The 15,375-nt window shown below is 43.4% G+C and overlaps 1 protein-coding gene across 1 annotated transcript in view; it reads left to right on the top strand.

The window, feature by feature from the left end:
- SLC24A3 (solute carrier family 24 member 3) overlaps window positions 1-15,375 on the top strand; it is a 486,107-nt gene that overhangs the window by 457,414 nt on the left and 13,318 nt on the right. Inside the window, exons 13-15 of the mRNA XM_040351007.1 lie at window positions 5,279-5,445; window positions 7,959-8,073; window positions 8,953-9,065. Of these exons, the coding sequence (XP_040206941.1) occupies window positions 5,279-5,445; window positions 7,959-8,073; window positions 8,953-9,065 (395 nt within the window). The remainder of the gene's footprint in view (window positions 1-5,278; window positions 5,446-7,958; window positions 8,074-8,952; window positions 9,066-15,375) is intronic.

The raw sequence follows: 15,375 nt of genomic DNA, 5'->3' as shown, positions 1-15,375 counted from the left end.
TAAAGTTGAGAGGGTTGGGGGGGGCTTATTATGTCACATTAAAGTTGAGAAGCAGAGGGGGGGCGCTGCCTACAGTGACATGTCACATTAAAGATTTAAAAAGTTAAGAAGCGGGGGGGGAGGGGGTGTTCTGCTGTCGGAAATTACATCTTACATTAAAGTGAGAAGCGGGGGGTGCTGACTTCTTGCCTCTTCTCCCATGCAGCCAGCGAGTTTAGAAGCGGGGTGAGAGGCCGAAAATGACTTCTCACCAGGCGGGGCCTCTAGTAATTTGAGGGGCCCTCCGCAGCTTTGCGGGGTCCTAAGCGGCTTGCATAGTGAGCCTATAGGGCAGATCGGCCCTGGTGGCCAGTATATTTAAAAATTCCTCGTGGCCAGGCATTTTCATTTACTACCAATGTAACAGAGAAGTTTTCACTACCAACATTACAATGGCATTTTCATTGACCATCATTGTAACTGGAACATTCACTGATCACTAATGTAACAGGGACATTTTCATTGACCACCAATAAATTAATGGCCTTTTTACTGACCACTATTGTAACTGGAGCATTTACTGATCACAGAGACATTTCACTGACCACCAAGGAATTTTCACTGATCACCAATGTAACAGGGATACTTTCACTGACCACCAATGTAATAATGGCATTTTCACTGACCCAGTGGTGTATTTAGGTTTTGTGCTGCCCTAAGCCTGACTAAACTCGTGCACCCCCTAATTTAAACATGACCCACCCCTTCCTGTCAAGGCCACACCCCTTTCTGTTTAAGACCTGCCCCTTTTCGAATGGGGACACTAGTTCTTAGGGCCGGGGGGCATTGGATTCCCTTAATTTGAATAGATTTCTTCTCACTTCCTGTTTGGATATGGGGTAGGAAGTGAAGGGAAATCTCTGCAATGGGAGAGGGATGGTAAAAAATGTACTGATTTTTCGAGCGTTATTCGAGCGAAGCCTCATCTGCAATCCCAATGTGCTGGTAAAGCACCGCTAAGACCCTAACGTTTTAGGGCGTTTTTGCGTGTGAAAGGGTAAGGCGTTTTTACAGCGCTTTCAATATATTTCAATGGAGAGGGGCGTTTTTGGAGCGTTTTTTTTAGCGCCCAAAAGCTGCTCCAAAGATGCTGCTTGCAGGACTTTTCTCAACGCCCCACCAGTGCAATGCCTCAGTGTAATGGGAAAGGCGTTTTTACAGCGCTTTCAATTCATTTCAATGGAGAGGGGCAATTTTGGTGCGTTTTTTCTCAGCGCCCAAAAGCTGCTCCAAAGATGATGCTTGCAGGACTCAGTGTGAAAGGGTCCATTGAGATGCATGGAGAGCATTTTGAGCGTTTTAATAGCGCTAAAACGCTGTAAAAACGCTTCAGTGTGAAAGGGGTCCTACTCTATCCATAATGAAAAGAAAAAGTGTTGCCTATAGTTTTACTTTAAGCACAAATTTCTGATAATTTTATGGAGAGGTCTAAGAAGATAAAACCATGACAATGGTGCAGCAGAAAACATATAGCACAGTGAGGAAGGTTTGTGGTCCAGGATGATAGGACAGTCAAAATTAGAAGCAGCTTGCGTTACACTAACAGTGTAGCACAAGCCGGCAGGGACTCTTTTCGTGCTGCCCCCCTGCAAAGTGCTGCCCCCCTGCAAAGTGTTTCCCTAGGCCTGGGCCTTGTTGGACTAGGCCAGGATACAGTGTTGCACTGACCACCAATGTAACAAGGGCATTCACTGACCACTGATGTAACAAAGATGTTTTTAAAGACCACTGATTTAACAGGGACATTTTCACTGACAACCAATGTAATAATGGCATTTTCACTGACCACCAATGTAACAAGGGCATTCACTGACCACTGATGTAACAAAGAAGTTTTCAAAGACCACTGATTTAACAGGGACATTTTCACTGACCGCCGATGTAACAGGGGCATTTTCACTGACCATTAATGTAACTGGCACAAATCGAACATTATTAGGCAGGGAACTTTGCCTATATTTTACACACTGTCCATAAAAACAGACAGGTGGCATTCATGACCAGAAAACAGGCATCATAGGTATTAACCACTAAAATGCTGCTTACAGTCTTGATTGGGATCATATTTTAAGGTGCTAACACATTTATAATGTATCCAAACCCAATATTTTTTTTTATATAGTGCAGCTTATGAATCCTTAGATGTTGTGGTGTATTTTCTATGTTTCTCAGTTTTTTTCCCTTTATTTTTAACTGATGATCCTGCAAATTAAACTTCCTGTCTTAGGCCTGGTTCACACCTATGCATTTTTTAGCGTGTTTTCAGTTTTTCAGAAACGCACTACAGTCCATTTAACATGGTTTCTTATGGGTCACGTTCATATCTGTGCATTTTATGTAAAGGGCCAGGGACTATTTTCTGGTTTTTGGTTCCTTAAACTTCAATAGATCAAAAACGTGTATTGAAAAATGCAAAATGCACCTGGAATATGCAAACTGCCACCTGCATAGGTGTGAACCAGGCCTTAAGGTGGGAAAAATCTAGGGTGAGAAAATCCCTGGACAGGTAAGTATCCTTATATTAAAAATCAGCAGCTACAGTATTTGTCCTAATGTCCTAGTCAACTTACTTAATTTGGCTACTGCAACTCCCTCCTCACTGGCCTATCTTTACACAGGCTATCCTTCAGTCTAAGATCAATGCTGCTGCTAGACAAATACACCTTACTAACTGATACGTGACTGCTGCTCCTCTCTGTCAATTCCTTCACTGGTTTCCCTACCTCATTGTATAACAGTCAAAATACTAACCACAACATACAAGGCCATTCCCAACATTGCCCCCAGTGTGGCAGGCGCAGCACTATAAAGTGCCTCATGCGCTGTGGCATTAGAAGAATTGTGATATCTCTGACTTTTCAGTCCAACAAGACTGTCTATTACTCTGAAAATTCCTCTATTGCCATTCTATGAAAGCAGGAAGGTTTAAAGAGCACACCAAATGCTTAAAATAACTTCTTTATTAACTTCACTTTTCTTCATAGATAACACTGCTCTTTTTCAGTGTGGTGCAGTTAGCTTGTTAGAGTGGATGGATGTGACTTAGTTCGGTGGAACTACAGTTAGGGCGGTTAGATGACTTTGTTTGATGGCTTAGTTCGGTGGAACTATAAGTGAACACACAACTAGATCAGTATACAGTTCTGATCACACTATTTACAATAAGAACATATATAACTTGTGCAACATACCTATTTAGGCCCTTGCTTCCATAAAACTGAACTCTGTATGTCTGCTCTGCTCTCTGTCTCCATGTGGAATGAATGCAGCACATGTACAGTATTAGGAACCTCCCAGACAGAATGGATGCAAAGGTGGCTGTGATAGGTCAAGACTCTGCTCAATGTGAGCTTAGCTGTGATTGGGCAAGGCTACTGATGAGTCACAAAAGATTAACTCTATGCTTTCTGGTATGAAATCTACTGTGTAATTTGAGCTTACCTTCACGGTCATATAAATAAACGATTCTTAAAGGCATATTTTTTCTTTTGCTTCTGTGAACACAACATACAACTATTATATGACATTCAAGCATAAAATCACAGTGAATAACTTTGCTTTTGTCTCTCACATATAAACATGTGCACTACATTTAGGTTCTTAGCAGGTTTAGCTGTATATACATGTAGGTTATATTAGCTACCTAGGACAGGTTCTAGCTGGCCAGCTACACCCAGCTACATCACCAACCTCATCTGCACATATTGCCCATATCGCCTTCTCCACTCCTCATAAGACCTCCTGCTCTCTAGCTCCTTTGTTACCTCCTCCAATGCTCGCCCCCAGGACTTCTCTAGAGCCTCTCCCATCCTCTTGAACTCCCTACCCCGGTATGTCCAGTAACCTCCTACCCTGTCAACCTTTAGGCCGGGGATATGCAATTAGCGGACCTCCAGATGTTGCAAAACTACAAATCCCATCATGCCTCTGCCTCTAGGTGTCATGCTTGTGGCTGTCAGAGTCTTGCTATGCCTCATGGGACTTGTAGTTCTGCAACAGCTGGAGGTCCGCTAATTGAATATCCCTGCTTTAGGCGATCCTTGAAAACTAATTTATTCAGGGAAGCCTACCCCCAGTGTCATCTTAAGAGCATTATAGGCCCCCGGGCAATACAGTGCACTGGGGCCCTGTCTACACAATTACGCACGAGAATTACTGACAAAAATCATAAAATTTACTGGCAGAACCACATTTTTTACTGCCACTGCAAAAAAAGTACCTAAAATTACAGTTTTCAGTGCCCAACAATGCAAATGTCAGTATTTAAACTATAAACATATAGCTAGTGCTATTAGAAATGTGTTTTAGTTAAACAAAAGTAAAAAAAAAAAATGTCTTCATTGACATGAAGGTCAGGTTACTATAACCCAGCCAGCACAGAGTTTCCTCTTACATCAGAGTCTGCAGGATTCCCCCTTACAGTGAAAGGGAACTCTTATGTAAAGGGGAACACTGCAGATCATGATCTAAGGGGGGAACTCCGATGTGGAGGGGGGCTATGGTGACCAGAGACAACCTTATATCAGAGTCCACTGCTTTCTCTTTCCCACTTACATCAGGGTCCGCAGACTGAGTTCCCCCTTGCATTGTAAGGGGGAATCCTGCAGACTCTGATGTGGGGGGTACTCTGGTGACCAGAGACCACCTTCCTTAGATTAAATACACTAAGGTAAGGGGGGGGTCACTAATATAGGAGGGGGAACCTTTATATCAGTGCCCCCTTACATTTTTGCATTCACTCCCCCCTTACATCAGCAACCCCCCGCACTCGTGGAGGACCGGATCTTCTCTGTGATTTCCGCGAACTGGGCATGGGCAGTTCTAACCCGTCACTCTCCATAATTTTTTACTGGGGTTGCTGGGCAGCCGGTGGGGCCCCCCAGGCAAGCGGGGCCCCCGGGCAACTGCCCAGCGTGCCCAATGGAAAAGATGGCCCTGCCTACCCCACCTCCACCTAAGAACTGTACTTGAATAACCTCCATCAGATCAGCCCCTGCAGGTATTACCTTTTGTACTACCTCCCCCTCCCTTTAGATTGTAAGCTCCATGAGCACGGCCTTCCTCTTCCTTCTGTATTGAACTGTATTGTAATTCCCCTATATGTTGTAAAGCGCTGCGTAAATAAAATATATAAAACCTGTATAATAATGATAATTATTTGTGTTATCAGATCTCATTCTATCATTATAGTAATATTATATCTGACAAAACACAATGCCTTCATCTCTTTCCCTAACAGCTGGAGCAGCTAACAGATTAAAATGGGTGATAACCTGGCCATTATCGTTCCTTATGTACTTCACTGTACCTAATTGTGCTAAGCCACGCTGGGAGAAATGGTTTATGGTTACTTTTATCGCGTCCTCCATCTGGATTGCAGCCTTTTCTTATGTGATGGTCTGGATGGTAAGTATAATATAACTGAGTTGTGTAGATTAGAGTAATAAATCAGGTTTATTTATAGAATTATAGACATAGTAGAACAGTCAGTGAAGCCATCCATTATAAATCATTCTGATGGCAGTTTCTTTAATGACATATACTCACCTAGTCAGTGTTATGACAGGATCGTGATGACATCATAATGGACCATCTCTTATCTGCATTAGCAGTCTCCGTACAGGATTTGGTTTAAAAAGGCTTCTGGTGAACTCAGCCATAGCAGGGATCATCATCTGTAAGCCCAGGAGGAAACATTGAAACCACTACCATAAGCAGAGGAAAAAATAAGTCTTGTGCCACGTACACAGGACCATTTTTAATGTTCTAGAAAAGTTTTTTCCGACGTGATTCTTGTCAAGCCTGCCTTGCATACACACAATCGTGAAAAAAAAATGCTAGAGCAAAGCGTACGATGGCACTATTAAGGTGGAAGTTCCATTCGGATGGCGCCACACTTGGGGCTGCTTTTGCTGATTTTGTGTTATTAAAGGCTTGGTGAGAGACGATTCGCGCTTTTCAGTCTTCGTGCTTTTCAGTCTGTTACAGCGTGACGAATGTGCTATGTCCATTACAAACGCTAGTTTTACCAGAACGAGCTCTCCTGTCTCATAACTTGCTTCTGAGCATGCGTGTTTTTTTCACGTCGTTAAAGCCTACACACAACCGTTTTTCTCGACGCGAAAAATTAGAGTATGTTCTAAATTTTTAATGCCCATTTTTCACGTCATGAAAAATGCTCTGGAGCCTACACACAATCGTTTTTAATGACCATTTTAAATTTTTTAATTTTTCACGTCATGAAAAACGGTCGTGTGTACGCAGCATAAGCTATAAGGTCCCAAACGCAACCATTTCACTAGAACCCATAGAGGTTGCTGTAGATAGGACATTTAACAAAGACATATTTTGCTAACCAATAAAGATGACCTCAGGCCCCGTACACACGACCGAGGAACTCGACATGTCAAACACATCGAGTTCCTCGGCGAGTTCAGTGAGGAACGGGCCGACTTTCCTCATTGAACAACGAGGAAAAAGAGAACATGTTCTCTATTTCCTCGCCGAGATCCTCGTCGGCTTCCTCGGGCCGAAAGTGTACACACGGCCGGGTTTCTCGGCAGAATCCAGCTCCGACCGAGTTTCTGGCTGAATTCTGCCGAGAAACTCGGTCGTGTGTACGGGGCCTAAGAGATTGAAGTAGTAATGGTGTGTTAGTTTTCTATTTTAGGCTTATTTTCCTTTCTTATCATTTGGTGATCCAGTCAGTAATATACTTATTGTCTTAAGCCTCGTACACAGGATCGGATTTTCTGACAGGAATTGTGTGATGACAGGAAAATCCGACCATTTGTATGCTCCATTCATACTGACGTGTCCGTGCACGGGCCCTGCTTTGCTCAGCAGGGATCGCTCCGTCGATCCCTGCTGAGCAGGCAGATGACAGGTCTGTCTCTGCACACTGTGCAGGGACCGACCTGTCAGAGCGCCGCTCTCCTCTATGGGGATCGGATGAAGAAGGACCTTAGAGTCCGTTTTCATCCGATCCGTCCCGCCAGAGGGATGGAAAATAGGGTTTCCATCCGTCGCACTTTAGCGGATTGGAGCTGGTCGGATATCAGCGGACATGTCACCGCTAACATCCATGGCTCCATAGACCGGCACAGAGTGTCCGTTCAGGTCCGCCTAAAATACTGACAGACCGACCTGAGCGGTTTGCCAGTGTGAAAGGGGCCTTAGATGTACTAGCAGATTTGAATTGACTTTAGTGTCTAGAAAATGTAATCAGAATTCCTGCTAAGGCCTCTTTCACACGGGATGGATCCGTGATGATCCGCCCTCTGAACTTCTGCTTGCTCAGCGGGGATCGCTCCGTTGATCCCCGCTGAGCCGCCGGATGACAGGGCGGTCCCCGCACACTGTGCAGGGACCGCCCTGTCAGATCTCCGCTCTCCCCTATGGGGGGATCGGATGAACACGGACCGTCTGCAGAATTTTCCTCCGTCTGCAGAATCGGAAGATTGCGGAACCGGGTGAGATCGGGTGTCAGCGGTTGTTCATTCACTGACACCCGCAATCTCATAGGGACCAATGTATGTCCCTTTTTCATCCGTACACGGATGGATGAAAAAGCGGACATACGGTCCGCCCGTGTGAAAGAGCCCTTTCACTTCTGTTCTTAAACAACAGTTTGGGGTTGATTTACTATAATTGGGGAGTGCAAAATCTGGTGCAGCTGTGTATGGTAGCCAATCAGCTTCTAAGTTCACGTTGTTCAATTAAGCTTTCACAAAAAAAAAAAAACCTGGAAGCTGATTGGTTTCTATGCAGAGTCGCACCCGGTTTTGCACTCTTCAGTTTTAGTAAATCAACCCCACTGTGTGTAACATACATGGTATAGAACATACAAATTGAATAAATTCTGTCTATTTGAGCATTACGGAAATGCTAATGGTTATATTTGTATTGCTGTTTTCCAGGTCACTATCATTGGCTTCACCTTAGGAATTCCAGATGTGATTATGGGCATCACATTCCTAGCAGCTGGAACAAGTGTACCAGATTGTATGGCGAGCCTCATAGTAGCAAGACAAGGTTAGTACAGTCCATTGTCAATCTTCTGATTGGAGCGCCTGAGATATTCAACATGAAGGATTTTGATGGGTCCAATGTGTCACTCACCTGAAAAAATACTTCTTGTATTTCTATGGGTAAAGAGGGCACATCACTTTTGTCCTCTGTTTTACTGGTGGGCATAGAACATACCCATCACATTATTAAACAAAATGTGGCTTGGGTAGCTTTACATTCACTTCCTGTTGCATAGCCAAAACAGAAGGTCAGAGGAAATCCCCAGAGATTTCCAGATGTTCAGCAATATACAACAGGCCCAACAGGAAGGTTACCCGACCGGAAACACTCACAAGTTGTAACAGCAATGTGACAGAAGATTGTAGTCTCAGGGAAGCCGACAGCGTATTTTTTGAGGAGCAGAATGCCGCCTTGCTGGTTGGTACCCAAATGTAAAGTTTTCAGGAAGGATGGTGTGTCCCTGTACTTTCCCTATTTTTCTGGAACCTTCCCTGGCACTAAGCACTGTCCCTGATAGATGGGTGACCTGTCCCTACTCTAGCCATTCGCAAACTGCACATCAAACCTAGGAGCCACAGCCTTAAAAAAACTCTGCCTGACCCAAAATGGCCACCAGTCACATGGGGTGCCAGCATCCAATCAGATAGCTGCCTCCCTGCGACCGAGGAAACCATAGAGGTACTAGGTTCCTCTCAACTTCCTCCCCCACCTGCATTGCTTCTGTAGAAGATTGCCACCTACAGCTGAGAAAATGGACTGCACCTGGCTACAAGTGTCCATGCTGAATCAGACCTAGGACCCAACAGAGCTTTTTCTTAACTAACTTAGAATTTGAATAAAAGAGTGACAATGAAACACACTAATTAATTATTTGTCTCTTAGGAATGGGAGATATGGCTGTATCAAATTCTATTGGGAGCAATGTATTTGACATTCTTATTGGACTTGGACTTCCATGGGCATTACAGACACTCGCAGTGGACTATGGCTCATATGTAAGTAATTACATCCAATCTACATTTGTTTAACTTTTTTTGTAGCTTTTGTGTGACAGCCCTTTCCACACACACACCTCATGCCACTCCTGACCCAAATAGTGACAGCCCTTTCCCCATCTAATGCCACCCTGATTTAAATAGTGACAGCCTTTCCCCCACATTATGCCACCCCTTACCCAAACATTGACAGCCCCTCCCCCCGACTCTTACCTCCCCTGTTCCAATACTTACAGCCGCCTCCCAACACTCTATGGCACCCCTGATGCAAATAGGGATGGACAGCGCTTTCTCCCCCTTCACCACATGCCACCCACAAACCCCAAGAGTGACAGCCCTCTCTTCACTTCATGCCACCCCAGACCCCAAGAGTGACAGCCCTCTCCTCACTTCATGCCACCCCAGACCCCAAGAGTAACAGCCCTCTCCTCACTTCATGCCACCCCAGACCCCAATAGTAACAGCCCTCTCTTCACTTTGTGCCACCCCAGACCCCAAGAGTGACAGCCCTCTCCTCACTTCATGCCACCCCAGACCCCAAGAGTGACAGCCCTCTCCTCACTTCATGCCACCCCAGACCCCAAGAGTAACAGCCCTCTCTTCACTTCGTGCCACCCCTGACCCAAATAGTTACAGCCATCTCCCAAACTCATGCCACCAATGACCTAAACATTGTCAGCCCTTTCTTTACCTCATACCATCCCAAATTACGATAGCTCTCCCTCACCTCATGTATAATGTTACCCAAACATTTAAAGCTCCCACCCCCACCTTATGCCTAAATAGCGTCAGCCCTCCCTACACCCTCCACTTCATGCCACTCTTGACCTTAATGATGACAGCCCTCTGTATACAGCAATACCTAGTTTATTAGGAAAATAAATAACATGACCAGTGATACCTCCATATAGGCGCAGAGCATCTAGAAATGTGATTGTATTCACATCACAGTTATCAATCTACATAGAGTCGGCAATCTCCAATATTAATTTCAGAGACAAATGTACTAAATGTCGAGGTTGTAAGGCCCACTATCTGATGATCTGAGTCATTTGTCCTGACTGAGTCTTACATTATAACTGCAATGTGTAGCTTTCTAAACCAAGAATAGATAAAGTGATATTCATGCAATACTTTGCGATCAGTGCTACTGCAGTCTTTGTTTAGATGATCTTCTCTTATGTAATCTTTGGAGACTACACTGAACAACATATCCACATATATTTTCCATTTTGGGATTATTGTATTATGAGAATTATGTGCACTGCTCGAGTGCTGTCACTATGGGATTAGACATGTCTGATTCACTGCAGTTAGTTCATAAACAATCTTAGATAAATCTGTACAAGAAGCAGACATTGTGTTCTAAGTTACTCAGTTATTGGCCTTTAGTCTTGGAAAGTGAACATGTCTGAAAACAGTAAAATTAATATCAAGTGTCATATTTATCATTTGATTCGGCCCCGCACTCTGCATAAAATGTAAGCTTTATTGCAATTTTTTTTCTTAACAAATTGTTGAATAGAATGTAATAAACATGTCTCTCATAGAGGCCGATTTTTAAAAATGCTAAAGTGCTAAAGTGCTTAACCACTTCCGTCGATTGACAGCGGCAGAATGGCTCCCCTGCGCGAATCGCCGTAGCTGTACGGCAGCCGCTTTAAGGGGATTAGGGGGCGCTCTCTGAGGAGCCTGTGCGCGTGCCCGGCAGCTGCGATGTCCACTGGCGCACTCGTGGTCGCTCCTGTCAGGGGAGAGAAGACAAATCGTGTATTCATAGTATATAGGAACACCGACCAGTCTCCTTCCCTAGTCAGTCCCACCCCCCCTACAGTTAGAACACACACCGGGAACATATTTAACCTCTTAACCACTTAAGGACCCCTTCACGCCGATATACGTCGGCAGAATGGCACGACTGGGCACATCCACATACCTGTACGTGGCCCTTTATGCCCAGCCGTGGGGTCGCACGCGCGTGTCGCCGGCGCGTGCATGCGACCCGGTCAGAAGCTCCGTGACCGCTGCCACGGGACCCGCGGACCCGATCGCCGCTGGAGTCCCGCGATCGGTCCCCGGAGCTGAAGAACGGGGAGAGCTGTGTGTAAACACAGCTTCCCCGTTCTTCACTGTGGCACCTTCATTGATCGTGTGTTCCCTGATATTGGGAAGCACAATCAATGACGTCACACCTACAGCCACACCCCCCCTACAGTCAGAAACACATATGAGGTCACACTTAACCCCTTCAGCGCCCCCTTTTGTTTAATTTCAAAACTGCAATTGTAATTTTCACAGTAAACAATGCATTTTTAATTTTAATGCATTTTAATGCATTTTTTGCTGTGAAAATGACAATGGTCCCATAAATGTGTCAAAATTGTCCGAAGTGTCCGACATAATGTCGCAGTCACGAAAAAAAATCGCTGATCACCGCCATTAGTAGCAAAAAAAAAAATTAATAAAAATGCAATAAAACTATCCCCTATTTTGTAAACGCTATAAATTTTGCGCAAAGCAATCGATAAACGCTTATTTCGATTTTTTTTACCAAAAATATGTAGAAGAATACGTATCGGCCTGAACTGAGGAAAAAAAAGTATTTTTATATATTTTTGGGGGATATTTATTATAGCAAAAAGTAAAAAATATTGATTTTTTTTCAAAATTGTCGCTCTATTTTTGTTTATAACGCAAAAAATAAAAAACGCAGAGGTGATCAAATACTACCAAAAGAAAGCTCTATTTGTGGGGAAAAAAGTATGCCAATTTTGTTTGGGAGCCACGTCGCACGACCGCGCAATTGTCAGTTAAAGCAACGCAGTGCCGAATCGCAAAAACTGGCCAGGTCCTTTAGCTGCCTAAAGGTCCGGGTCTTAAGTGGTTTATCGCCCTAGTGTTAACCCCTTCCCTGCCAATAACATTTATACAGTAATCAGTGGCTATTTAAAGCATTAATCGCTGTATAAATGTCAATGGTCCCAAAATAGTGTCAAAAGTGTCCGATCTGTCCGCCGCAATGTCTCAGTCACAATAAAAATCGCAGGTCGCCATCATTACTAGTAAAAACATAAATAATAAAAATGCCATAAATCTATCCACTATTTTGTAGACACTATACATTTTGTGCAAACCAATCAATATACGCTTATTGTGATTTTTTTACCAAAAATATGTAGAAGAATGCATATCGGCCTAAACTGAGGAAGAATTCGTTTTTTTTTTAAATGGGATATTTATTATAGCAAAAAGTAAAACATTTTTTTTTGTTTATAACGCAAAAAATAAAAACCGCAGAGGTGATCAAATACCACCAAAAGAAAGCTCTATTTGTGAGAAAAAAGGACATACATTTTGTTTGGGTACAATGCCGCTCAATTGTCAGTTAAAGTGACGCAGTGCTGTATTGCAAAAAATGGCATGGTCAGGAAGGGGGCAAATTCTTCCAGGGCTGAAGAATTTGCCCCCTTCCTAACACATTTGTAATGTTAGATAAAAACTTCACATGAATCACTCACAAAGAATCCCCAAACCAGTATGCTTTTTGGCAATCCAAAAATGAAAATAAAATACAATTAAAAAATAAAGTGCTCAATGTGCTTGGTGTGCAAGGAATTCATATACTAAAACAAAAAATAAAAATACAATCAAGTAACTTCATAAATGACATAAATTAACAAAAAAGTTCATAAGTCCATATAAGTGATCCCAATTCCAAAGTGATTTGTGCATGAACAATGAGGTACAATATTAATCACTGGTGAAAAAGATGGGTGACTTCCCCACTCATCAGAAAACAGAACCCCTACAGGGGTCACAGGCACCACACATGAGTTGTTTGCAATCCACTGTATCCTCCTCACCAGGTCTTGTTACTGGGAACACTCACATGGGGATGGGTGGACAAAAGGCATCTCATAGCGTAAGTCCATAAATTAATATTTATCAAAATACCAAAAATCACACTTACAATAATACTGGAGAATCAGAACAATGAAATCAATACAACAAACAATATGTCCGGGATGGGTTGTGCTCCATGGACCGGAATCTCCGAAACCAGACATGACTCAATGACATTTTAAGCTCTACCCTACGCGTTTTTGTCAGAGTGATGTCATCAGGAGCCACACCTGATGATGTTACTCTGACGAAACGGGCAGGGCTGAGCTTGTAGCTTCATTGCGTCACTTCCAGTTTCAGAGATTCCTAAACATAATACAATAAACATAAGGTTGCCGATCTTTGGAGGCCTCAAGTATCCACGTTGGTATCTGCGTAACTACTTACATGGTCCCAAGCCGCACCGTAACGGCTCGGGACAACCTCAACATTCTACAGATACCTTTCAGTTTAAATTACTAGTTAACCAACCATTAACTGGAATTCCACACCTTAGATGGGCCCCTAATATGATAATCACAGCAGATTTTAAAACGCCTCCAAAAAAAACAACCGCCAGGCCAACATGACCACTTAAAGAAGAACTAATCCAATACAGGGATGGGCGGGAACGTTCTTCCTCCACGTCTTTTTCACTGGATACCAGGAGGTTTACCGACCCTCCTACCAGACCCTCTGCAGCCCCTCCCCCACTGTGAAACCCACCAATCCAGTAAGTGACTCAACCATTTATTTTCTTTCTTTTTCACATTAACCCTCTCATTCCCTAATTCCCCTGTCCTCCCAGTCTTGCTAGCCCTGAGCTATTTTTTATGAATTTTTTTGCTTTGGGCTGTACTTGATCATGAAAATATGAAAAAGCAGTGCAAATGTAATCAGTATGAAATAACTTTCCATAACCTTAGTAATAACTTGTTGAAATATGTGATCAATGTTATCAATCTGTTTTAATCAAAAAAGTAGCTAAGCCTATCTCGGAGTAAAAACAAGCAGGCTTTGCCAGCACAGTGTCTGTCCAGTGGATTAAAGATAATGCTCCAGGAAAGGCCACCATGAGATCCATCACACTCATTTGTACTTCCCAGCAGAGAAAATTCCTTGGCTGGTATTCCTTCCCTCAGGGCACTAACACTGCTAGCTGAAGAAAAGCCTTCTGTCTTGTGTGGTAGATGTGTTTATGTATATTTTACTGAATTTAGTGATTAATTATTTTTAATCATTTTGTTCACACACATAGAGCTTTTTTTGGTGGTATTTAATCACCACTGGGTTTTTTATTAACAACAAAAAAAGACTGAATAAAAAAAATGCATTTACATATAAAAAATCTTTCTTCAGAAATTTGGGCCAAAATGTATGTTGCTCCATATATTTGGAAAAAAAATAACCAAAATCAGTGTATAATATTTAGTCTGTAGGAAAGTTATAGCGTCCACAAACTATGGTATATCTGAAAATTTATCAATCCTGATGTACTGACGCCCTATCTCATTTCTTGATTTTTGAAAATGTCAGGATAGTACAAATATCTCCAAATTAGACCCCTTTCACACTGAGGAGTTTTTCAGGCGGTACAGCGCTAAAAATAGCGCCTAAATACCACCTGAAAAACTCCTGCCCAGCCTTCTCAATGTGAAAGCCCGAGGGCTTTCACACTAAGGCGATGCGCTGGCAGGAGAGAAAAAAATCTCCTGCAAGCACCATCTTTGGAGCGGTGAGAGGAGCGGTATGTATACCGCTCCTTCACCGCTCCTTCCCATTTAAAACAATGGGAAACCACGGTAATACCGCCCGCAATGCGCCTCTGCAGAGGCGCATTGCGGGCGGTATTAACCCTTTATCGGCCGATAGTGGGGGTTAATACCGCACTGCTTCACTGCGGTTCCCTACGGCGCATGCGCGAGTCGCGCTGCTCCCGCTGTGTTCTGAGAGGCGAGTGTTCCCAGAACACAACGGGGGGCGGGAGGTGACATCATGCCCGCAGTTTACCCGAGACTGTGTGGCCGGAAGTGGGTGCAAATACCTGTCTTTAGATAGGTATCTGCACCCCCGTCCCCCCTGAAAGGTGTCAAATGTGACACCGGAGGGGGGAGGGTTCCGATCAGCGGGAGTTCCACTTAGGGTGGAGCTCCGCTTTAAATGTAAAGATCATTTTGCACATTAACATTCTAAATCTGTGAATCTGACAGCTTATAGCAATTCTAGGTTATGGAATGTGAAGTTAATTGGTAAAAAGCATGACATTATTTCCTGTGCAAATTACATCACCCCATAAAACTCCCTATTAGATATGACTATCAGCTTGCAAAGTTCAGCTGTTATTGAAAACTCGGAATGCTTTATTAAAGTTCATGACCTTTTTATTCATACTTATCGCTTAACCACTTCAGTGCTGGAAGGTTTTACC

This window comes from Rana temporaria, chromosome 4 (genome assembly GCF_905171775.1).
Source record: "Rana temporaria chromosome 4, aRanTem1.1, whole genome shotgun sequence".
Taxonomy (NCBI): Eukaryota; Metazoa; Chordata; class Amphibia; order Anura; family Ranidae; genus Rana; species Rana temporaria.
The sequence above is the reverse complement of the archived record's forward strand: the minus strand, read 5'-3'. Positions and strand labels throughout refer to the sequence as shown.